This window comes from Sus scrofa, chromosome 5 (assembly GCF_054392235.1).
Source record: "Sus scrofa isolate SSC_HxYL_T2T_F1_AM1 chromosome 5, Sscrofa_HxYL_maternal_Yorkshire_Landrace_v2.0, whole genome shotgun sequence".
Lineage (NCBI taxonomy): Eukaryota > Metazoa > Chordata > Mammalia > Artiodactyla > Suidae > Sus > Sus scrofa.
The window spans coordinates 8361969-8387983 of record NC_139387.1 but is presented as its reverse complement, the minus strand read 5'-3'; the positions used below and the strand labels follow the sequence as shown (position 1 = coordinate 8387983).

General features: G+C 49.5%; 1 protein-coding gene across 5 annotated transcripts in view; it reads left to right on the top strand.

Annotated features, from left to right (window-relative positions):
- GRAP2 (GRB2 related adaptor protein 2) overlaps positions 1-26015 on the top strand; it is a 75729-nt gene that overhangs the window by 47118 nt on the left and 2596 nt on the right. For all 5 annotated transcript variants that reach the window (XM_084955246.1, XM_084955244.1, XM_084955245.1 and 2 more), the window contains 5 exons: positions 8228-8319; positions 15036-15127; positions 19277-19396; positions 23401-23569; positions 25408-25608. In XM_084955246.1, the coding sequence (XP_084811372.1) occupies positions 8242-8319; positions 15036-15127; positions 19277-19396; positions 23401-23569; positions 25408-25608 (660 nt within the window). In that variant the 5' untranslated portion in view covers positions 8228-8241. The remainder of the gene's footprint in view (positions 1-8227; positions 8320-15035; positions 15128-19276; positions 19397-23400; positions 23570-25407; positions 25609-26015) is intronic.

The window sequence follows — 26015 nt, the reverse complement described above, 5'->3', positions numbered from 1 at the left end:
CCCCCAGCCTGAGAAACATGCCAAGGGTGCGGCCCTAAAAGGACCCAAAAAAAAAGTTTGAAGGCAAATGAGATTTTCTATGATGTGCTTTGAACTTAAAAAAAGAGTTCTGTTTTATGAGTCAGACGGATGTTGATGAAAGGAGAGAAGGGTAATAAATAATCAGAAGAAGGAATGACCCTTCATGTTGGCATTGTTCTATTTACAAGGCAGGGGAGGGCAGGGACCCACACAGGGACCATCTCCTGATTTGTATCCCTCTACTTCCCTCTCCTCTGACCCCCACAAAAACCCCCTTAAGCAGGAAAGAGGAGCTAATTAAAAAGAGAAAGCATCCTTGAGACCAGTGAAATCTCCCTAATCCACAGTGACAGACAGGGACTGGCAGAAGAGCAATTTGATTAAATAAGGATATCAGGGACTTAGAGGAACTTTCTAGCTGTGCAGTTTGTCTGTTAGTTTTGAAATATATTTCTTTGGCTTCCAAAGCTGGAAATCAAGTGCCTTCTAGCTGGAGATTTGGTTCCCGTTTGGAAACTAGGAAAAAAAGACTCAGGGCAAAGCCAAAGAGTTCAGGTGGGGCTGGAGACCCCCGGCTGGGCTGAACCTAGAAGCTGCCGAGGGTCTGCAGGGGCACCCCTGGGGGAGCGTTCATTGGGAGGGCCACGTGGGCACAGCCAGCCTGGCGGTGGATGGTTCTGGGCTGAGTCTGAGGCTCAACGAAGACTGGGAGAGGGTGCTGCATGCCTCCCCAGCCCACGTTTCCTAACCTACTCCGGGGCCCGCTGCTCATCAGCGACCCGGCATCAGAGGCCGCTCTGTTGCCACTTTCCCTAGTCAAGCAGCCTGAGGGTGAGTTCGGCGTGGGGGGTGGGGGGTGGGGGGGTGGGGGGCTGTGCAAGGATACAGCGCTCCTGGACTGCTTCTATTCACAAGCCACCTCCTCGTGGCCACCAGGATTGGCATCAGCAGACCAGCCACGGAGGAATTATTGTCCTCCGACAAGCTTCAGAGGGCCCCTCAGTTCCATGTGTTCAACCTTCCTGGTCATACCAGGGGATTTATGCTTTCCTGGGCCTCAGGAAGGGGAAATAATGAGTCACTCAGGGACTAGAGGAAAATAAGAATGTCCCATGTGCGCAAAATCATTTAGGGTGGAGGCCTTTAGAGGGAAATAAAATCTCAGCCAACTAGTCAGAGGTGGTTTGGTGGGGTACACGTTGCTCATCTTTGCTTACTCTGGTTGCAGGAAAAATCAGAAATGTTTTCGTATCCCAATGAGAAAGCACCTGTGAAAACAGGCCAGGTCCTCCTGAGAAAGCCCCTGAGGTCCTAAACCCAAAAAGAAATGGTCCCACATCTCTGACTTGGGAGACGCAGATAAGCATAGGAACTGTTGCTCATAAATCTTTTAAAGCAGAAGCCCCTGGTAGCCACTCCCAAGTTCATGGCTGTCCGCCAGCTTAGTGGTAGCTGCCATGATTCCAACTCTCATTCACCCTCCACACCTGGCGGCAGACCCAAGTCTCCAGAGAAAACAGGAGGCTCTTACTGGCATAGGGTTTGAGTGCTCTACTTTAAGGGCTCCAGGGGACGACTTAGAAATAATTCCAGGAGTTCCCGTCGTGGCGCAGTGGTTAACGAATCCGACTAGGAACCATGAGGTTGCGGGTTCGGTCCCTGCCCTTGCTCAGTGGGTTAACGATCCGGCGTTGCCGTGAGTTGTGGTGTAGGTTGCAGACGCGGCTCGGATCCCGCGTTGCTGTGGCTCTGGCGTAGGCCGGTGGCTACAGCTCTGATTCAACCCCTAGCCTGGGAACCTCCATATGCCTCGGGAGCGGCCCAAGAAATAGCAACAACAACAACAACAACAAAAAGACAAAAGACAAAAAAAAAAAAAAAAAGAAATAATTCCAGAGCAGGCACAATAAAGGAATCTGTGAGCCTTGTTACATGTTCAGCGAGAAGGTAACATTTCCAACATGGCCAGCGGATTAAGAGGTTGCCTGTAAGCGGGGCTTCTGCTGGCTTGGAATAGAGCAAAAATGTTGTCATTTGAGAGCCCAAAGTTCGGAAAGGCCAGTCCTTGAACTCCTGGCCATGCTCATCCTTTTTCATTTTTTTCTTTTCTTTCTTTTTTTTTTTTTTAAACTTTCTTTTCCAGAATAGATTGGTTTGGGTCTCTAGAATATTTAACAGGTGAGTTATAGATAATTGTCCATTCTCTGCTTACCAGTTTTCAAGAAGGGCCATCTATGACCTTTCTCAGTGTCCTGCTCCTGTCTCCAAAGCCCAGTAAGGGGCGATAAATTAAGGCAAAAAGGCCCTGACCACAGTGGTAAGGTTCAGATAAAAGAAAAACACACAGTAGGGGTTTCCACATCAATTTTAAACCTAGATTCAGAAACACCTTGAGATGAAAGAGGACCCACCTTTCCCGGGAGCTCAGAGAGAGTGTGAGCATCTGAAAGCGTGTAAGAGCGGATATCTTCCAGTTCTTTTCCATCTAAGCAATTCTGTATTTTATGGGCTTTCGGCTCTTTGAAATGTTGACGTTTATATGCCTTCAAATGCACCAGAGACAAGGAGGACAGTCGCTCAACTGTCTAGAGAAACGTTGCGGGGCCTGGAGATGCATGGAAAAGTGATGAGGCGGAATCCACGATTCGGGGCGCACCATTGCCCTCTATTGGATTAAAGAAATCAGACCTTAAGGTGTGGGTGTGGGTTTCATTATCTCTGGCTGAGTTTGCCGAGAAGTCAGGGCACCTTTGAATGGGAAATTAATTGATCCTTGTAAATGAGCCCTTCTGCCTGCTGCCCCTTCCCTGAGGAAATCAATTATGGTTGCAACTCTGATGGCAGGTCGTTCATCATGTTTCCATTCGCTCCACAAGCATTTGCCAGGTGCCTGCTAAGCACTGGCTGTGTACTGTCAGGCATCTGACGGCAAATAACAATTGCTACTACCGTTTACTGGGTGCCTACTGTGCGCTGGGTTCGTTCTACACACACAACACCCCCTTGAAGCAAGTGTGGCGACTCCCAGCTTACGGATGAAGAAACAGGACACTGGGGGAGTAAATGGCACGTCTTCGGTTCAAATCCAGGTCCATCTACTCCTAAGTCCTCAGGAAGTTCATGGACTATTAGGGGAGATGGGATATAGATAAAAAATGTCCATGCCAGTGGTCTGTAAGCTACAGCCAGTAGGTCGAATTTGATTTATCACGTATTTGGGGCCACATGCTAAGACGGTTTTTATTTTTTTGAATGGTTGACAAAGTAATAATAGGGAATTCCCGTTGCGGTTCAGTGGGTTAAGAACCTGACTAGTATCCATGAGGACGCAGGTTCCATCCCCGACCTTGCTCAGTGGGTTAAGGATCTGGCATTGCCTCAAGCTGCAACATAGGTAGCAGAAGCAGCTGGGATCCCATGTTGCTGTGGCTGTGGCATAGGCCGGCAGCTGCAGCTCTGATTCGACCCCTAGCGTAGAAACTTCCTTATGCCACAGGTATGGCCCTATAAGGAAAGAAAAACATAATAATAATATCCTGTGGCATGTAAACTTTATATGAAATTCAAGCTTCAGTGAGCATAAGTAAAATTGTATTGGAACCCAGCTCCACCTGTTCGTTTGTTTACCCGTCTCTCTTGGGCTGCTTTCCGAAAACAGTGCAGAGGGGTGGTGATGGCAGAGACGGTAGGGCCTGCAGAACCAAAAAATTCTGTTGGAGGACTCCCAGTCTACAATCCAAGGTGGAATGTTATATAGCAATAGAAGAGGTTTTTAGAAAGCATCAGGGGGTTAAGAAAAGGGGGAAACTAATATTTATTTAACCCACCATGTGAGGTGGTGGAAGGGGTACACAGGTGCGCCCTGTTTTAAGACTCCATGCAACGAAAACCCCAGCCTTTAAAACAGAGAAATTAAAAGGTAGCTATTTGCATAACAAAATTTTCTTTTCATTTTGTAAAGGGATTCACTGTGGGGTTCCTTTGTAGAACGAGCCTCTATAATGCATGTTAATACGATTCCATTTACAAACACACTATTCATAATAACTCTCCAAGAACGTATCTATTGTGTACAGTGAGGCTTAGCTATAATCATTTTTTCCTGGCAGTGTAAGGTTTCCCACCTCGGAAAAGTAACGGACCTGACCTTGACGGTTCAAGGAGGAAGCGGCTGCCTTCCCACGCTCTCCAAGATGGGCTTTGCCTGATAGAAAGGGGGAGGATTGCAATCATCGGCCTTGTGCTAACTTAGAGAGCTAGGATACTTTTACATTTTTAGCTAAGCTCCTCTTGGTCACTGCAGCCAAAGTCCAAAGTCCTAAAATATAAATTCCTCACTATTCTATCAATCAATAAATGAATCCTAATTAGGTTGCCAATGTCCTGATAAATTGGCTACAAAAACTACTTACAAAGAGCAATGTTTCTCTTTTTTTTTCCCCAAGACATTAGCTTAACCTCATGACAACATTAACTGGGGCAAGTCATGTAATATTCAAATGAGGGCTCTCCCCAGCAAACTAGGAAGTGCTGTTGAGATTCAGTTTTGGACCTGGATCCCTCTTTCCCTGGGTCCTGAGCCTGAATTTTGGAACAGTTTTGTGGTGTTACGTAATCGCTCTTTTTAAGGCCCACATAAAATGGAAACCTTGACTATTCATAGCCAAATTAGGAGGAGCTGAAATCATTGGAGAGGTTTCTTGCCTGGTACCATTTTGATGGTAACTACGTGTTTCTGGACACATCCACTGAAACTGGCTTCCAAATGGAGGCTGTTTTATTTTGATTGGTTGATTTTTGTTGGTTACACCCACAGCATGCAGAAGTTCCTGGGCCAGGGATCGAACCCGAGCCACAGCAGTAACCAGAGCCACAGCAGTGACGATGCCAAGTCCTTAAGCTCTAGGCCACCAGGGAACTCCAGGAGACTGTTTTAAAGAGCTGTTTCCTCGCTTTTGTTTTCATCCTCCGTGGTGACATATTTAGAAGCAGATAAGCGTTTCTGGTATATAGCCTGAATATCTTACCAGGCTTGTTTTGGTTTTTTGTTTGTTTGTTTGTTTGTTTGTTTTTGCGGTACCGGAAGCTTAGATGGAAATGCAAGGGCAGAGAAAGTCATGCTGGGGAGGTCCTGCGTGATGGAGTCCAGAGGTGATCTGTGTCTCAGAGTATTCTGTGACATTCGTAGATCAGAAGAGAGATGCAGAGTCTCTGGTAAGAAGCAGAGCCAGCATTAGGGCAGGAGCCCTGCGTGGTTCAGAGGCAGGATTCCTGGACAAATGGCATCGTCAACAAGGCTGGAATGAGTGAGGGAGGGGAGGCTGCTGGCAACTTGGATGCTATCACTTCTCATTCACACGCTATGGCAGGTAGCATCGCAGCCATGTTTAAAGCTGATCGCTGGAAGGGAAGCACATTTAACCCCTCTGTCGGGCTCTTGGAGATATGTCTGCCCTCATCTTCCCCTGAGGCCCAAAACACTAACTGCAAGCAGCTCGAGAAGAACCACCACATTCTCCAGTTCTTGAGGCTGCTGTGCTCCCTCTCTCTCTCTCTCTTCTCTTGGAATTATTGCTACCATATTTTTATCTCCATCATTTATTTCCTTTCTTTTCCAGATGCAGTACGCATTGGTGGTAGGTACAGAAATGATAAAACAAAATGGATTACTGCTGAATAAACTGTGTTCATTCTGTTTTCTTTTTCCCTGGTGGTAATTTTTTTAACTTTTCACAATTTAAACTGATGGGTATAGAGGAATAGGATATAAATGTCCATACGTTTTTATGATCAAACAGAAGCCCAGCCCCTGGGACTGGCACATTTACCGTTCTCTTCTCTTAGAGAAGCAGAAAGTGGTAAATTCAAGGGAAGAATTTGCAAAGCCCTGCGATCTGCACGAAAACAGCATCCCCCACTCCACCCTGAACATCTCCCTCCTACCAAACAGCATCTGAACAGATTTCATTTCGCAAATGGAAATGGGACGCAAACAAATTTTTTCAAAGTGATCTCATGAAGAGTGAGCCTGTTTAATTGGGTTTTTTTGAGCTGGGATTAATATTATGAGCTGGGGAGCTCTGTGATGTGCCTTTGCTGTTGGCTTTGTCACACCACCTGCCTCCCGGGGGGAGGCAGAGACAAGTGCCACCATCTAAAAGCTGTTTTACTTCCACCTCAGCCTTCTCACTTACAGCCAGCTTGGATCGAGCACCCAGGCCTGGTCTGAATCACATGTGATGTAGGAGAGATCTTTCCAAGCTCAAGGTCATCTCTCGGGCATGCCTTGGATATTTTTTTTCATCTATAATGTATGTGACTTTCTAATATGTTTAGCATTTGCCCTCCTCTTGTCTCCATCCTGCTTATTAAGGTAAATTTGCATAGAAATGGAATCTTGGTTTTCAGGACCATTCACCTGACACTTGATCTCCTGATGTGACCAGTGTCCGCTGTTGATACCATGCGGATGACCCACAAAAGCCCAGCTTCCTGCACACGGGAGGCAAAGCCTTAATTAGAGAAAGCTTTGCATGTTCAAGTAATGGGCGAATCAAATCAGCCCAGGCATTTAGCATTCACTCAGGAGGGCGAAATACTCCTTCCGGTCGAGGGGGTCATCCTAGGTCACAAAATATTTGATTGGCCTTAGGCAGCCAGATCTTGAAGAAAAGTGCACAAAAGTGTATAGATTTTCGTTGCTGTTGTTTGGAAAGAAGTCGTGGCTGGTCATAGGACACAGACAGTAAGCGCTGACATTTTACTTTGGCTTCTGAAGTATTTTTTGCTTAATATCTATCTTTGGATTGGTAATATTCATCTCTACAAATGGCCTTTGGAATAGCGAGCAAACGTGGAGAATGGGAGGGACTGGGGTCTTGCTATCACCACTGCTGCAGTCGGCCTTAATCCCCTGGTCTCCGCATTCTGCACCCTCCCACTGGCAGCCACCTTCCTTCTTTACCTAAACCTCATGACTTAGGCAGAAACGCCCCCTGAGAGGACAGTCGTGGCCGGTTTACTGGGCACGAAAAGTCCATTCTGCTTGAGGGTTACTAAGCTTAAGGGTTCAGACTTAGGCAAATTTTGCCAAACATCAATACCAAACAACAGCTTTTAAGATGGTGTCCTGATAGCAGAGAACGAAAGAGCTTGAAGGTCATGGAGACTAAGCATCAAATTTCCATGAGAAAAGTTTATAGGAGGTGGGGAACAAACAGAAGAAAATGTTTGCTGCTTCTGGCCTGGCTGCCTTTTTTGAGGATAAATTCATTTCATAAAATTCGTCTAAAACTACTCGGCTTCACCTTGCACAACAGTTTACATCCATTATTTCATGTAATCTGACAACCTTATTCCTTGAATAGCATGGTCCCCATTTTACAAATGAGGAAAGTGAGACGCCAAGCGGTTGAGTTACGTGCCCAAGATCCCACAGCTACTCCCCAAGAAAACAAGGGCTCTGTGCTTTTTCTATCACAGCCCCGCTGTCACCTTAAAAATCACAGCTGTATTTCATCTGTAGGCCGACTTATTTATCTGTACACAGGTCTCATGTATTACTAGGAGGGGCCCATATTTTAACTCCATGCAGAGGTATTAAAATGAAAATTTCCCAAACGTGGTTAGCTTCCATCATCATGATGAAATAAGGAATCTAACGGAGTCTCTCAACTCTGAAATCGGAATGCTTTCGACTCTCGAACCGTATAAAAGGATGCCAAGTTCCCCCCTGACCAGTGCTGTCTAATTCTCTTAAACAATTCAGGTGCAAAAGAGGAAATGGCATCTGTCTAATTAACACTGCCCGATTAAATATAGCTGCCTCGGGACAGTGTTTCCCGAACAATCTTTCCAGTCCCCGGAGCCCCGAGTTAGAGATGAGAGCACATCGTCAGTCCTTATCAACAGGAAACAGAGATGCCCCGGAAATGGTCACAGGCCAGGACAGCAAATGGAGATGAGAGGAGAGGGAAAGGCTGTCACTGGCCTTCGTTTCCTGCGCCTGGCATCGGGGGATTCAGAGAATGACGCAGGACAGCAGATCCTAGCGGCTCCTGCAGCTCCTTCCGAAAAACAAAAGCCCTCACTGTGTGTGTGCAGCTCCCTCTCTGGCCTGGAGGCAATTCAAGCTCTCCCCTGACAGCCACTCAGACTGCCCTCCTCCTGGCAGAAAGGCACAATGACCACATTATTTCTCTTCCAGCTTCACGCGACACCATGGAAGCCATCGCCAAGTTTGATTTCATCGCCTCAGGAGAGGATGAACTGAGCTTTCAGGCTGGAGATGTTCTCAAGGTAGGTGAGGCGGGGCCCAGGGGAGCCAGAGAGAGTTTAGTTTAACTCTGGTCCAGTCACTGAGTTCATCTCACAATCCACCCTTTGTCTCTCAAGAAATAGGCAGGGTTTCTTTCAAAAGCTGGAGTCTACCTCAGTCGGAAGGGTTCCTTCTGAGCACCTGTGCACCAGCTACAGGCCGGGTGATGGAAATCCGGATGGCTAGGCCACCATCTTTGTCCTGAAACGTTCCTGGTCTGCAGGGGGAAACAAAGCCGTCCAAAGGGCTGTCCTAGGTGTTCTTATCTAAGTGCTCAGGAGCACAGGTGAGGGGACAAGTGATCCCACCTTGTCAGAGGGTGGTCGTAGGACCGTGTGGCAACGTCAGTTGTCAGGGAACCGCAAGGAAGGTGAATGGGGCTTTGGGCTAAAGCACGGCTGGAACTTACAAGAGGAAGGTGTGGGAAGGGACGCCTGGTAAGGCGGCTGGAGGAGCCGCAGGTCAACAAAGGTCACGCGTAGCCAGCCACTCAAGGGTTTCTTAAAACTTGTCTTCTGCCCGCACTCAAGTTGTAGTGGCCACTTGCTGAGCTGAAGAGGCTTTGGCCTTTCCCTCATCCCGTGCCCCACACTCTGCATCTCAGCCCTCGTTTTGTGCCAAGTACCACAAGCCCTTCAAGAGGCCACTGGGGAGTCTGTGGCACCGGTGCCTGCCTGCCTGGCCTCAGAGCCCCTCGTATGTCCTATTCCCCCATCCTCAGCAGCCCGTAAGGGCCTCTTCAGACTTCCCAGTGGCACTAAGGCCACCACTGTCTCTCCACCAAAATAAGCACTTGCTATAGAAAGAACCCTTTCGTACCCTGACTTGGTCAGGAATTTGATAAACACCCCCAGAGTTTATTCTTCTACCTGCTCTCACCTTGCAAGATCTACTAACGCAGCCACAAAGCATATGCTTTCAATGTTGGCACTTCTCAAGGTCAAAATATGGCTTAGACTGCTGACCCAGGAAAAGGGGACATTCACATCTTTGGGATTTTACAGAGGACACAGAGGGGTCTGTGGCAAGGTGCACAGTGCCTCCCTTTCTGTGGGGTGTTGTGACCATGTGATCATGGACCCCTCTAGGGTGTTTGCCCCAAAGATACCCCCAGGGTGGGGTGGGGGGGACTCCCATCCTTCATCCCTCATCTTCCATTTCAAACAGAACCCACCATGCTAAGTTTTCCCTGTTCCCCAGAAAAGGAAAATAGAAGCCCAGATAAGTTTCCTCCCCTCTCCACATCCAGCTCATCCCAGTTGCTCTCCCTAACTTCACGGCCAGTCCTGGGACGAACTCTCTTCACTGGGTGCCTCCGCCTCCTCCCTTCCCCTTCACTCCTCTGAAATCCTCTGCAGTCAGTCTTTTACCCCCAACACGCCCTTCGAGCCCACCAGGGATGGCTCGTGGACTAGAGCACCCTCCTAAACCTAAACCCCTGTCGGGGATTTGACCCTGCTAACTGGCCCTCTCCTGCATCTGAATGGAGCCCTGCCCGACACCTGAATATTTCCCTTTCGTCAGCTCTCTCAAGCAATCCCCTTCTTCCCCAGAGAGGAGTCTTGTGCAATAAAAAAAGAGCATGGACTTCGGAGTCAGATCTGAGTCTGAGTTCCAGCTTACCAGCTGTGTGGCCCTGGGTCAGTCGCTTGCCCCCTCTGAGCTTCAGTGCGTCATCTAGAAGTGGAGGCCATACCTCATCTATACGGGTTGGCAGTAAGGTCCCAGCCCAAAGTGGACGCTCAATATGTGATCACCATGCTGTCAGGACTACCCCATTCCTGTAGCTCTGACTGCTGAAACGATCGCCGCAGCCCCTCAGCTGACCTCAGTACCTCCTATCTCTTCCTCCTTCATGCCACACGCTAGTCCCAGAGGGATCTTTCAAGAAGATAAGTCAGATCACATTACTCCTTATTCAGAAGCATTCAGTGGCTCCCCGTTACTAACCGATTGCAATCTAAGCCATCTAGGCCCCACCCTACCAGCCAGCCTCATCCTGCTCACGTGCACGAACAGGTACATGCACATGCACACACACACACACACACACACACACAGGCCCCCGCACATGCCCCCACACCCATCTTGGTGTATGGAATGCCCAGGGCACACTGCGGTTCTCAGAATGCCCTTCTCCAGCACATGCCTATTTGACCATTTGCCCACCTCTCCTGAGGAACCCTCGCTAATCCTCCCCCCTCCCTACGGCCCCCACAAATTAATCACCCCCTTTCCAGCTCCTCCGTGGCATTTCACACACACACTCCATCCAAGGCACCTACACTCTCACCTCACAGGGTGGTTATTCAGGAGCAGGCTGAGTGTCCAGCTCTCTGCAGCCCGAGTAGCCACTCCGCACTGCTGTCCTACCACGTGCCCTCCTGATTGTCCACTTACATGGCGGCTACTCTGCCCCCCAAAGCTCTGAGTGGGTGGGGGTCTGCCTTAGCACCTAGACCAGCAGGAAGGTGATGAACATTTGATGCGTGACCGAGTGGGCGACCCCTCCACTGGTCTGAGAGCCCAGCCTTGCCAGGTTCGTCTCGGTATCTTCCCAGCATCTAACACAGGTCACGGGACATGGTACCTCTTTCCTGCTCATTGAGAATATGACCAGAAGGCCAAACACCTCCTTCTGTTAGGACTTGAGGCCAGAGCATAGAGGACAGTGGAGAGGAAGGTCTTATCACGGTGGTTGGTGGGCCTGTGGGTGCTGCGTCTGGCCCTCTCCTCCAGAGATGGGTAACAAGCCCCAGGATCCTGGAAACTGTTTTCCAGGCCAGCTCTTGGTTGCTCCAGCAATTCACTCCTGGAATGCTCTTTTATGTTTGGCCTTTAGAGCTAGAAAACCAAACAGACATTTTCATTAGGAAGGTCCAAAAAAAAAAAATGCCTGACTAGCTTACCACCAACTGCCCCCTGCAGACCGTGAGTTCCCCAGGGCGAAGGCCGCAGCTTATTCATCTCTCTTTTCCCAGCACCTAAGTGCAAACAGCAGGTGCTCACTAGATGCTGATCACAGAATGGCAAATGAGATGGTCAGGCTACTCCTGCCCCAGGACTTGATCCCACTTCTCCTGTGAGCGAAACCTTCCAGAAGTCAGGGATGGGGTGTTTCAGGTTTGTGCACACAGCACCCCCTTACATTTCCCTGGAATTTGCCAGCCTTTATTTTAAAACGACCTAGTCCGTCTCTATCTGCTTCTGTAACGTGTCAAGCACGACCCCGTTTTTCCTCCTAAAACAGTGACCAAAAAGCCCCAAGAGTTAATCCTACGTGATTAACTTCTTCAACACTTCCGACCTCGGCTCTGCCTCTAAGAGCTATAATTTCATCCAATTTTAAAATGCCTCCAACTGTACATTTTGTCCTCTTCCCACGTCTAACTTATTCTCAGGCCATGTAGCCCAGAAAATGATTCCGGTAGGCAACATTAGAAGAAGTAAGTTCCAGCAAAGCTAAGGGTAAAACCTCATGTGCTTAGGCTGAACTGCCCAGGTTTACCTGATGGGGATGCAAGATAGGGGAGGACTGGGGGAGATGGAGAGATGAGAGAAACAGGAAGGAAGCATGGCCCTGGGCCAACAACGGCAGGAGGAAACCACCGCCCCCCAAGACTCTCTGTGCAGAAAATGAGATTTTTTTTTTTTTTTTTTTTTTTTAAATCTTGCCTTCTCTGCACCGTAAAAAGTCTAAATTCACCTCTCTTGGAACACAATCACCAGCAGACCAAGCACTGGGGGGTGGGGGGAAACGGCCAGCGTCATGTGATAATCTTTCCGCTGCTGGAGGGGGTTAAATGGATGTGAGCCACGATTACTAAAATTACAGCCCGTTTCAGGTCAGAGAACTAAGTGGGAAGTGTAGTTCTTACCGTGATGAGCCCATTTTCCAAATGGCCTCTTTTACTTCATCCCGGCTCCCTTTCAAATTTGACATTTGCCACCCCAGCCAAACGTGCCCTTCCCAACATGGGGAGAAAGAAGCCGCAAAGCCTTCAACTTGCGGGGAGGTGGTGGGGGGGCAGGGAGTGAAATGCCCCTGAGTTCTTTCTGCGAAGACCAGGCCCTGGTGCCGAGTTTCCTAGTTCTTCTTTTGACCTAGATTTCCTGCCTCCCCCTCTGCCGCCACCACCCCCAGCACACACATACCCACATGTCCTCAGTGATACCAACAGTCACATTTGATGTCAGAAACTCTAAAGTTTTCTTTTCTCAGCAATTCTAGAACTCAAATATGGGACACACTTTTATTTCTTCAGAACAAATGATTACATTCAAAACATACACATCTAACACTTTAAAGGACGTATAAGCCCTGCCATGTCCTTCAGAGCTGGAGTTCTTCCTGCAGAAGAATATCACATTTTTACAGAATTACAGTTTCCAAAACAGCCTGAAGGACTTCCAGGGGCCAGGGCTCATTTGATCCTCGCATCAGTTGGATGAGAGGTCGTCACTGCTGCCTTTTTTTTTTTTTTTGTGGCAGTGCCCAGGGCATACAAAAGTTCCTGGGCCAGGGATAGAACCCATGCCAGAGCAGTGACCTGAACCCCAACAGGGACAATACCAGATCCTTAACCCCATGAGCCACCAGGGAACTCCTCTGCTTCTTAATTACTTAGCTTTCTTCCCTTTCCTCTCTGGGAGAGAGAAATGGGGTGGCCTCAACTCCACCCACTTTCGGATAACTCCCCAACTCCATCCCCCACCCCTCCGCTGAGCCCAGACTCATATCTCCAGTGCTCACTGAGTCTTCCCTTCTCAGAGGGTCCCAGGGGTAACTTTTTTTTTGTCTTTTTTAGGGCTGCACCTGTGGCATATGGAAGTTCTCAGGCTAGGGGTCTAATCAGAGCTGCAGCCGCCGGCCCACACCACAGCCCACAGCAACGCAGGATCCAAGCCACATCTTCAACCTACACCACAGCTCACGGCAATCCCCGATCCTTAACCTACTGAGCAAGGCCAGGGATTAAACCCACGTCCTCATGGATACTTGTCAAGTTCATTACCGCTGAGCCACAATGGGAACTCCACCAGGGGGCCACTTGATTCACCCGTAGGTGATAGGAAGTCCATGAGTTTTCCCTCAGACCTGCTCCTCCTCCAGTGTTGTCTATTTCAGTGAAGACATCACGGCCCCCTCAGTCTCCTGAGCCAGAAATCCTGAGCCACCCCTGAATCCCTCTTCTCCCTTAGCTCCGCCAACAGTCGCAAAATCCTGCTCATTCGTGCTTCCTGTATCCTCTGAATCTGTCCTCACCTCCCCTTCGTCTCTCGCCTGGAGGCCTCCTCTTCGGCTCTGTCTGCCCTGGCTTTACGCCCCAGGCCATCTTCATGCTCTGTTACAGCCTGCCTTTCTTAACTCTGACTCTCACTGTGCTTTTCCCTCCTGAAAATCCTTTAATGGCTCCCCATACATTTCAAGAGAAAAATCCAGACTTTTCAACATGGGCTACGAGGCTCTGCACCCCTAGTTTCCCTCTTTCCACTTCTAGACTCACAATCTAAACTCCGGCCAGATGGAGGCATTTCGTCCCCAGATGCACTGCCCTTCCTCCCCCCTCCACCGCCCCCCAGTAGTTCCTTTGCAGCCAGACCTCGCCTGGGTAACTGCTTTCCTTGCCTGGGCGACCCAGGTGTCCTCTCCTCAGGGTAATTCCCGATCCACTGTTTGCTTTCCTCTTTGTCCTTGCACTTCCATCGGTTAAGAAGTTTTCAGCTGTGAGAAACAGAAACTAAAAATGGCTGAAATGATACCCAAGATTTATAATTTCTCATACAAGGTCCAGAAGAAGTAGGGCTCCTGGGTGGCGAATCTAGCGGCGCCCCGACATCATCAAGGCTCTTTCCAGCTTTGTGTTCTGCCATCTTCATTTTGCATTATCATTTGAGTCTATGCCACATAGTCTAGGAACATTTTTGGTGGGGGGAGGAAGCAGGGCAAATATTTGTCTCTTGACGGTAAAAGATTCTCTGAAATAACCAGAAGCCACACAGAGCCAAGTCTGGAGAGTCATATGAGTAGTCAAGGTAGGTGATACCATTTGGGGTCATGGTCAAAGTGAGACCTTATAATAATGAGAAGGAGCTTCTGGTGCTGCCTGTGGTCTGGCTCTAAAAGCAAGTTTAGAAAAGGCACTCCAGATATCTTGAGTTATGTCCAAACTGTTTGTGAAACAAGGAGTGTGAATACCAAGAGTTACGGTTTTCGAGCCTCGCCCCCACTGGGATGTTTAGTTTTATTCTGCATGTTTTAAAAAAAAGTGAGAACCAATTAAAATTGTAAAAAGGTCCTGGTTACCCGCCAGAGAAGGAAAAACCATGGGGTGGCCGCTCTTGCCTTCCCAGCCCCTGCCTAGATCAGGAGTTTACAGTGCTAAGATCTGGGCCACGAATCTCCAAAACAGGAAGAGAAAGGGGTTCAGGGCAGCCCCCGGGCGCTGCGTCTGGGAGGCTACCCCAGGGTAGGTAGGGTGAAAAGAGTGGGTGGCCCAAGTGGACAAGAAGAGGTTGGAGTCAGGAGAAGCCAAACCCCAACAATAGAGTTGCTGTTCCCCAACGTGAGCAGCCGTGTGGTTCTTTGGCTTATTTTCCTCCGAATCCCAAAGGGCGTTCTTTGCCCTGTGGCCCCTTCCCCTGCTTCTTGGTGCCCTCCCTGCAGTGTCCCTGTCCTTCCTTCTCTCCCTTGTAGATCTTAAGTAACCAAGAGGAGTGGTTCAAGGCGGAGCTTGGGAGCCAAGAAGGATATGTGCCCAAGAATTTTATAGACCTCGAGTTTCCTGAGTAAGTATTTCCAGCCTGCGAGATGGGCCTGCCCACACACATTCCCCTTGCTTTTTTGGTAGCCACTAAAATTATCCATGCACAGCCCAGACGCTGTCAAAAATGGTTGCCTCTGGAGAGGGAACCACACAGCTGAAGGCCAGGAGTGGGAGGGAGATTTGCATTTCACCGCATTCCCTTTTGAATTTTATGCCATGTGCAAGTTATCACCTATTTTAAGTTTATAAACCTAAAATCATCCATAATGGTAACCACAGGGTTTCCAAGAATTCCAGTGGGGGGCGCTGTCGGCCACCCCGCTTCCTCAGCTGCTCCTTCGGGGCCCTCCTCCCTCATGGCCCGACCTACCCTCCATCCCAACCAGGATAACGAAGCTCTCAGCCTTCCTGAAACCCTGCCCGCACCCACGAGAGAGGTCAGGGAAATTCCCCTCATAGAGAGGAAATGAAAAATTGAGATTGGGTCTCGTGCGTCTCAAGAATTGACCACAAGGGTTAGATAGACATCTAATCTTCTCTGAGAGTCAGGGTCTAGCAGCAGCGCAAAGGTTTGTCAGAAAACCCAAGCAGTATCGGTGACTCTGGGGAGGTGCGGCCCGACCCCTCACAGGGAACCAGCACTGACCACTGAACCAACACAACGACCGCTGACCTCAGCGGGGCCCTTGATGCTGCCCTGAGCTCTTCCAGGTGAGCAGGTCACCCCCGCGACCCCTCCCCCGCCGCACTCTCAGCGGATGGCCTGGCTTCCAGGTCCCCCAGGACAAGGAGGCCCCCAGAAAAGCCCCTTTCAGCCCCCTCGACCTGCCTCACTGCGCCCACCCACATCCTGCAACTGCGCAGACACTGCCTTTCCTGCAGCTCTTTCAAAAGATCCGTCTGCCCTTCTAGAAGTATCCCCCCTCTCCCACACCAACTTTCCTCCCTCTCGGGCGGCTCATTCCCGTCAGCAAAGATGCTGTGATGTCTGCCATCTTACCGAAACCCCCAAACGAAACCAAACATCAAAACCCTTGATCCCCAATCCCCTTCCAGCTAAGACTCCACTTCTTCAAAAGAACTGTCATATTTGCTGTCTCCGACTCCTCCGGTTTTCTCAGGAACCCCCACGACTCCTTGGAAACCTTTTGATCAAGGTCACAGTGAACTGCCGGTCCCATGATTGACTGTCAGCCGTCGTCGCAGCAGTATTTGATGTGGGAATCTTTCTGTCCCGTGAAAACTCTTTCTTCACGTGGCTTCCAGGGCCACGCCTCCTCCTGGTCCTCCCCCACCCCCACCCCTCCCTGGCTGCTCTTTCCCCGTCTCCCTCCTCACCTACATCTCTTTTAGGGTTAGAATGTCCCCCTCCTAGGGAGGCCCTCCCCTCCCATCACTACTTTTTTTTTTTTTTTTTTTTTTTGCTTTTTTAGGGCCACACCCACGGCATATGGAAGTTCCCAGGCTAGAAGTCTAATCAGAGATACAGCTGCCGGCCTACACCACAGCCACAGCAACGCAGGATCCCCTACCCGCTGAGTGAAGCCAGGGATCAAGCCTGCATCTTCATGGATACTAGTCAGATTGGTTTCCGCTGTGCCACAAGGGGAACTCCTACCTTTTAAATGCATCCCCTTCCCCATCTCTCCCCCGTTCTCATGTTCTCCACAGCACTTGTATCATTGGAACACTCCACATTCTACTTATCTTGTTGTTCATGGTGTGTCTCCCCCATCCCACTAGAATGAAACTTCCACCAGGGTTCTTGTCTGTTCTGCTCAGCACTCTATCCACTAGTCCCCAGAAGAGGGCCCAGCACATAGTAGATGTTTAGTAAAAGCCATTGAATGAATGGATGGTTTGGGATGCGGGTAATATGAAGCCACGTGTAACACTCATTTCATATGTAGGATGTGGACATCTTCGCAAGTCTTGGAAGAAGTCACTTCTCAACTTCCGAACAGAGGACAAATGAATATTTTCTAAATTACATTCCCCTCACGTTTGTCCCTCTATAGTCCCCTCACTGCTTGCTGCCTCTTCCGAAGTATTTCCTCCGAGGAGGCCGTGGTGGAGGGGGGCCCTTTCTTTTCCCCTCCCTGTTACATTCCCTACATTTCCCATGGTGGCCACTCCCCACGGGAAGTAAGTATGGCACATTCTCTGGCAGGATCTCCAGGCAGGTGACGGTCAGAAAGCCTCCGCTTTGGAGTTCCCATCATGGCTCAGTGGTTAATGGATCTGAGTAGGAATCATGAGGTTGCGGGTTCGATCCCTGGCCTTGCTCAGTGGGTTAAGGATCCGGCGTTGCCGTGAGCTGTGTTGTAGGTTGCAGGTGCTGCTCGCATCTGGCATTGCTATGGCTCTTCGGTGACTACAGCTCCAATTAGACTTCTTGCCTGGGAACCTCCATATGCCGTGAGTGCGGCCCTAGAAAAGGCAAAAAAATAAGTAAATAAAATAAAATAAAAAATTATGCTCAGAGTTCCCGTCGTGGCACAGTGGTTAACGAATCCGACTAGGAACCATGAGGTTGCGGGTTCGATCCCTGCCCTTGCTCAGTGGGTTAACGATCCGGCGTTGCCGAGAGCTGTGGTGTAAGTCACAGATGCAGCTCGGATCCCACGTTGCTGTGGCTCTGGCGTAGGCCGGTGGCTACAGCTCCAATTAGACCCCTAGCCTGGGAACCTCCATATACCGCGGGAAGCGGCCCTAGAAAAGGCAAAAAGACAAAAAAAAAAAAAAAGCAAGCATCCGCTTTGCCTCCTCAGGGCCCAACCAACACCCCGCAGTCCCAGATCTGGAATAAGGACATCCCTCCTGGCCCACCCTGGCTGTTTGGTTCCTAAATTCCAAAGAGCAGGAGAATTGCTCACAAAGAAATCCAAAAAAAAAAAAGTAGGAGTTCCCGTTGTGGCTCAGCAGAAACGAACCCGACTAGAATCCAGGAGGTTTCAGGTTCAATCCCTGGCCTGGTTAAGGATCTGGCGTTGCTGTGAGCTGCAGTGAGGGTCACAAATGCAGCTCAGATCTGGAGTTGCTGTGGCTGTGGTGTAGGCCAGCAGCAGCAGCTCAGATTTGAACCCCTAGCCTGGGAACTTCCATATGCTGCAGGAGCAGCCCTTAGAAAAAAGGGGTCCAAAGCTGTGGCCAGTTGGCTGGCCACTTTAAAGGGACACACACGCTAGCCTTCCAGGGGCAGCAAGCAGGACAGCTCCTTGCAGCAAAGGGACACCGCCCCACCTTTGGCTGCTGAGTGATTGCAAGCACTTGTTCCACTTTGCTGTGGTTGAGAGAGGTTGCTGGCCTCCTGCCCTGCGGTTGTAGCTGCTGTTTGTCCTGTCCCCGTGGAAGTACTCAGCCTTTGTCATACAGGCTCTACTGCCTGCAGCAACACTTCCAAAGCCTGCCACCCCGACTGCTCCCCTGAAACAGCGGTTTCTCCCTGGGTTCTTCTTTCCCACAGTAAAGACTGTTTTCTAGCCTGGCTTTTTGGGGCAGGCCCAGGAGCCGGCTGTGTAGACGCCTCTCTCTGGCTGGCTGTGTAGACGCCAGCCTCACTCATTCCCAAATTTGTGTGCAAGCCTCCCTGGGTGCTCTGCAGCCTCTTCAAGGCACAGGGCAAAGCCACTCCTGCCCCACGCCACCCAGGGACCCCTGGGCTGTGACCCTCCCTCCCGGCCACCAAGGTCTCAGGCAGGAGCCGACACCCAAGGCCCTGCCCTGCTCTGGCCTGTTGCCCCCAGCGCCCAAAGGGGTCCTGGTCCTCCTGGCGTTGTCTGTCGCTGCATTCTTTTCTGGAGAAGTCCCTCTCACAGCTGCCGGCAGGCGGCCGCTCCCCGCAGTGAGTCACTCCCACGCTGTCCCATTTTGGTGCAGGGGCACATTTCCATGATTCAGGATTTCCAAGCCAGAGAAAGACCTCTCCTGGGGGTACAGAATGAGGAGGATGCATCGAGGGGAACGCACCTGCCTTGCCTCCAGCTGCAAGACGTTTGCTCAGTTTCAGAGGCACCAGGTCCCTCTCTGGTCTCTCTCTGGTCTCTGCTGATCAGAGTTCCAGCCTCTCTCCCTTTGGGTGGTCTCTCCCCCACTTCCCTCCCCCCTCTCTCTCCCTCCCCCATCACTCTATCGTCTCACCAAGATCCTCTGCTTTTATCTCACCTGATAGATGGTTTCACGAAGGCCTCTCTCGACACCAGGCAGAGAGCTTGCTGATGGGCAAAGATGTTGGTTGCTTCATCATCCGGGCCAGCCAGAGCTCCCCCGGGGACTTCTCCATATCTGTCAGGTACCGTCGTCCCGTCTCCGCCCTGACCCACGCCGCCAAAGCCAAGGTGACCTCTTGAACGTGACCTATCCCAAAGAACATGGCGGCCAAGAGGCCCGGGCATCTTATCAATTTTAATGCTGTCCATTTCTTCCCATAACACATGTACAGGACTCCTTAGTTTGTGGCCCACATTACATCTGCACTCATCTGCCTCCCCCTCTATCTCAGGCAGTTCCAGAAGGACAGGATTCCTGTCTACTTCATCTTTGTGCCTTTTACAGTGCCTGGTACCCAGTGGGTGCTGGATGAACGTCTGTGGAAAGTGGAAAGGAAAAGAGACTTCCCTGTTGCCCATATCCATCTTGGGGTTGAGATCTTCACCTTTTTTTTTTTTTTTTTTTTTTACTACTGACGAATGTCTGAAGAAGGGTGAGAGAAAATCAAAACCCCAAGTCACCACCGTAGGACACACCTGTACCCACAGGCGGCAGCACAAAAAGAAACCACTGACAGCAACAGAGCAGAGCCCAGGAGGCCCAAGGCAGGGGTCGGGGAGGACAGCAAAGTCTCCACCCTGTGTGGCACCTGGGAGGAAGTGATGCAGTGCAGGCTTGAAGCATGCGTGTGTCACACAGCCCCGCGTGCAGAAGCCCCAAGTCTGAGTACATGGCGTGTGGTCGGCGTGTCGGGGGTTTCAAGTCACACATCAGACTTGGTGACCACGTGTGAAAGTGCAAGAATGACTGCCGATAGCAGTACAGAGGAAGGTGCGGCCACCTGTACAGTGAAAACGCAAGGTCAAGTTACCTGACCGGAAGTGCTGGTCTGGATTATGCGATACGGTTTGAAAGGCATGCAGATTTAGGGCTTTACACTCATAAATCCAATCTCAGGTGATAAACGGAGGCCGCTTTGCTATTTAGAAAGAAAGTGTATTTTAAGAAACAGTAGGAAGAACTTAAAAGTAACAGTCAACTGTATGTAGGCATATGTGCTCCAAACTGCTGGAGAATAGCTTGGTCTCCTAAGCACTGCCGTTGCAAGCTCACTTAAACTCTTCATTTTCCTTAACTAAAGCTTTCTTTTTCACAGCTTGAGTAACGGTCATTTCTAGCTCAGGCCAATAGTGATCTTAAGCTAGTTAGGTTTTAATCAAATGAAATTTTGCTCTATTAATAAATCTTAAAAGTCAAACCTATTTCTTCTTTTTTCTTCCGGCCGCATCTGTGGCATAGGGAAATGCCCAGGCCAACGACTGAATCCAAGCCACAGCTGTGAACTATGCCACAGCTGCAGCAATCCCAGATCCTTAACCAGCTGTGCCACAGCGGGAACTCCCAGGCCTATTTCTTAAGCACCACCATTAGAGGCAGGACCAAGCAAACTGTTAGATTGAAAGGCATCTCTTGGTGCCTTTGGTTTGTACGACGTTGAGTCTGGCTCTTTCAAACAGGAATTAGGGTTTATAGTTCCTCGATTAAATTGAATTCTACAAAAACGATCAGCCCTGATGTCTGCCGCAGCCTTCGCCTGCTGTATGCGGCTTCTTGTGATGGTGATTATTGCCATAATTGTTATTACCTCTTCTGCAGAAATGTAGTGTAATATAGTCCAAAGCAAAACCATTTCTATTTATTTCTCCATCTACTTTCTGTCATGGGCACAGATAATTAAGAGCTAATTATAGTTCTATCACTTAGGATTTGTTATGGGTCTGAAATGCTGGACTTAGAGAGTCTGGAGCCCTGACTTACCCCTTCTTTCTGCCCTTCTCGGAACCCGGGACAGCCTGGTCCAGCCGCTTTCTCCCCATCACCCAGGTGACCAGCCACAGCCCTGACATCCCTCCTGTCAGCACGTGAGAGTGAAAGCGTCAGTGTTTCTCATTCTGAGTTCTTGAACTAAGAGGTGGTGGCTGAATAATTGTATCAAAAGAATATTTCCTCTTCCTCACCCAGATGTGAGGTGTGCTGACTGGGAGTTGAGCCGTGCAGTGCTGGAGGGAGGGAAGCATGTGGGAGTGACCACGACCAAAAGGGGAAGAGGGAGCCCTGATTGCAGTGTCAGCTTGGACCCCCAAGGTAGTTAAGCAGAGGTCACAGCACAAGTTTACCTGGCTGTGATCAGAGTCCTGTGCATAAGATGAGAATGAAGGTCAGAACTCCGATCCCCTCTGGACACAGACCACTAAATCCATCCCAAAGAACGAGGTATCTTGAAGTTCCTGAAGTGCCACAGTGGCTTAAGAATCTGACAGCAACGTTTGCTGCAGAGGCACAGGTTTAATCCCCAGCGCTGGCACAGTGGGTTGAAGGATCCGACATTGCTGCAGCTGCTGTGTAGGTCACAGTTTCGGCTCAGATTCAGTCCCTGGCCTGGGAACTTCCATATGCAGCAGGTGTGGCCATTAAAAAAAGGGGGGGAGAGAAAGAAGTATCTTTACACCCCAATACTCTTTGCTGTTTTGATCTTTCTACTGGATCAGGCAACCAGTATCATTAATACCAAGTTATTCTTAGATATAAATGTATGTCCAGGACTTCCCATTGTGGCACAGTGAAAACAAATCCGACTAGGAACCACAAGGTTTCGGGTTCGATCACTGGCCTCACGCAGTAGGTTAAGGATCTGGCATTGCCATGAGCTGCAGTGTAGGTTGCAGACATGGCTCAGATCTGACGTGGCTGTGGATGTGGTGTAGGCCGGTAGTTGTAGCTCCAATTCAACCCCTAGCCTGGGAACCTCCATATGCCACAGATTTGGCCCTAAAAAGGCAAAAAAATAAATAAATAAATAAATAAAAAATAAAAAAAATAATAAATATATGTCCATTTACTAAAAAGAATTTGACATCCAAACAGGAATGACTTGGTGATGGAGAAAGGCTGGAGCTACTAGAAAAGACCCAGTTCCCCCCTTTGCAGTGAAGAAAATCCAATTTCTCCCTTCCTGGTACACAAGGGCCCATCACTTGTGCCAGCTGCTGTCAAAGATGCCAATCCAAAAGAAGTTAGTGTGAAAAAATAATAATAATGAAAAACAAGGGAAGTTAGGATGTGTGCAAGGTGTGACAGGCCCAGCTCACTAGACTGGAATCAGAGAAACGGGGTTCTTGCTTGAGCTCTGCCACTCACTCACCGTGACCTTGACCAAGGCCCTCCACCCCTCTGAGCCTCAGCACATTTTTTTCTCAAAAGCACAAAACACTTATTTATGCAAAACAAGACCAAGAGGTTCCCATTATGTAGAGAACAAAAGCTGACGGATTTCTCAGGGTAGTTTATGAGCCTCAAGGAGCTGGTTCACACTCAGTCTGTTAACAGAAAATATCGAGGGCTTGAAAACCTCCTCCCCTCTGGGTCTTGGCAGAGTCCTTAGCCTAATAAGTTCTCAGGGGTTGCCATGTTTCGAATAAATATTGTAAAAAAGAAGAAAGTTCCTGACCTCATAGTCTTTAAAACACTTGGAACATTTTTTTCTTGTAAAAGTTCAGCTCCAGTGTCAGAAAAAAAGATTACCTTCTGCTCATGTTAAAAAAAAAAAAAAAAAATCCCCTCGGAGTTCCTGTTGTACCGCAAGGGCAACGAACCCAACTAAGATCCATGAGGACTCAGGTTCGATCCCTGGCCCTGCTCAGTGGATTAAGGATCCAGCATTCCGTGAACTGCAGTGTAGGTCAGATGCGGCTCAGATCTAGCGTTGCTGTGGCTGTGGCATAGGCAGGCAGCTGCAACTCTGATTTGACCCCTAGCCTGGGAATTCCCATATGCCAAGGGTACAGCGCTAAAAAGACAAAAAGAAAAAAAAAATCCCCTCTAGCTCAGCCTGAGTCCTGAGCAGTCCCTCCCACAAACCACTCCCTAGGGTTAGACTGGGCCAGCCACCTTCCCAGGCCCGGTCCAGCCACTAGTATCGCCACCTCCTGCCCAAACAGAACTCCAGCAACCCAGGATGCGGTCCGTCCTGGAGGTGGGGGCGTCATCGCCGTTTAATAGACAATGTGGATTCGCCTTGATCTCTAGGCATGAGGATGACGTCCAGCACTTCAAAGTCATGAGAGACAACAAGGGTAATTACTTCCTGTGGACGGAGAAGTTTCCATCCCTCAATAAGCTGGTGGACTACTACAGGACGACGTCCATCTCCAAACAGAAGCAGATCTTTCTGAGGGACAGGACCCGGGAGGATCAGGTAGGCTTCGGGCCCCCACCAGCCCCAATCCAGAGACTCCAGGCAGCTCGACCATGAACCACCAAGACCGTGCATTTGATGGGTTGGTCCCCGCATAGAAAGGCAGAGAGATTCTCAATTTAAATCCAACTTAACACTTCCTGGCTCTGTGATTTTGGAAGGCTCTCTAATCCTGAGTTTCCTCATCCGTAAAATCAGAATGATAGTGATGTCTGCCTCACAGGTTCGTGGTGAGGGTTAGAGAAGATAATGTCCTCCCACCCCTGACATCGCGCCTAATCACGCTCAGCACACTCTGGCTCTTACTGTGGATGCTGTTATGTCATTATTCACAGATGTTACTAAATCAGTTTTCAGCCTAGCTCAGGAGTTGCCCAAGGATGAAGGAGCTGGGGGGTGCAGTGAGCTACACAGGGGGCTCTCAGAACCTTGAGTCCAGGACTAAAGCAGCAGGTAGAGCTTCGTGACAGGATTTGGGGGCAGGAGGTAGAAGCAGGGGGCATTGGAGGAGAAAACTGGCGGTGGAATTCTTGCTCTCAAAACAGTTTGGACTATAAAGTGTCGTTTTAATAGAAAATGCATCAGACAGACCTGACTTTAGAACCTGATTTCCTTGCTAACCGTCCTCATTACCCAGCTTAGTGAAGAAAACCTCCTGAGCATCAGTTTTCTCATCCATAGACTGGAGAGAATATGTTGCTGCCTTCACTGGGCTATTGTGAGGACTAAATGAGCGAATATACAGCACTTGCCATAGTCTGGTCCATAGTCAGCAGTAAGGAAGTGTTAACTTGCCTCCCATAAGCACACACACACACCACCTATAAAATATGTTCCAAAGGAAAAAACATGGTAACGAGAGATGGGTATTATAGGAAAAAGCATTGACTAGAAGAGTTGAAACCCCAGCAGCAGGTCATTTGGAAAGGCATTGAGAGTTTCAAAGCTATATGTGCTTTGGGGAAGTAAAGAAAACCATCCCTTTCAAGTCATAAGTTGATTTTAAGCCTGAGAAGTTATGGTCAAAGGAGAAAAGGGTGTTCCCAAATGTACACAAAAGTTCAGAAAGAAAAACAAAGGTTAACCGAGACCTCGTGAATTCTTTTCACCGGGAAATGGACAGAGGTATTCACTGACTAGGATGTGCACGCAGAGATAAGAGAGGAAACAAAAACCTGCGTTAAACTGGATCTAATGAATTCATTTTGCAAAGTGCTTAGAACAGTGCCCGGCATGTACTAAGCCCAGTGTAATTGTTGGTTAAATAAAAATAACGAGAAAGTATCTCTGAGTCACCAGGTGGGGGAGAGCATTCAGGAGAAAGGTCTTGCTTCTTCCCAACCTGCCCAGCGGCAGGCCTGGTTTCCATGGTGCTTGCAAGAGCGTTGCTGTTTGGGTCTCTATCACCAGGCTATAAATGACAGTTCAGAATCATGCAAAGTCAATAGCAGAGCTTATCTGGAGGGTAGGATGTCCCGTGGTGTGGCAACACGCGATAAGAAGGGGTGGCATTGTGTCAGTAAAATGGAATATTTCAGCCTGATTACACAGAGAAAAACAAACCCACTAGGAATGGCCAACAGGTACCACATGGAAAGTCTGTGAACCAGAGACCCAAACTCCCCAAATTGGGAGAATCTGGGAATGCAGAGGCCACTGGAAGTTGTGACTCTCTGAACCATCCATTCTCCCTACGCTGCCACCCCTCCACCCCCGTCCCCCCCACGCCATCAGCTGTTTCTTAGAGCTGTTAGGAGCTAAGTCTGGGAACAGCTGCCAGAGTGGGGCGGGGAGATGCCGGAGGAGGATGGGTCGGCATCATCTCTCTTCTCTCCCAGGGTCAACGGGGCAACAGCCTGGACCGGAGGTCCCAGGGAGGCCTAGCCCTGAGTGGGGCTGTGGGAGAAGAAATCCGGCCTGCGATGAACCGGAAGCTGTCGGATCACCCCCCACCCCCGCCCTCGCAGTATCCCCCGGCACCACTGCCGCCCCAGCAGCGGTACCTGCAGCAGCACCTGCAGCAGCATCATTTTCATCAGGTATCTGGAAAGAATGCAGCAGGGCACTGTGAGATGGGGGAAGGACCTGCTCTCCCCACAGGCTCAGGCCACCTCGTTCCCACTGCCACTTAGTGTCAGAAAACAACCCCCAGTGCTGGAAACAACCAAAGCAAATGAATGCTGGGGGTGTGTTGTGACCCCAGGGGACTGTGAGCCAGGGGAGGAACAGCCCAGCCTCAGCCCAGCCCCATGGTGTCTCACTGAGTTCATAAAGAGACCCTGGGCCCCCAGGCGGCAGAAATATGGCAACTGCTCTCAGCGAAGACATCTCTGAATTAAATGGCTCCCTGTTTGAACACGTGTGTGTGTGTGTGTGTGTGTGTGTGTGTGTGTGTGTGTGTCCTTACCCTGAGGACTCCGTGAACAATTGCTTCATTTTCCCTCCA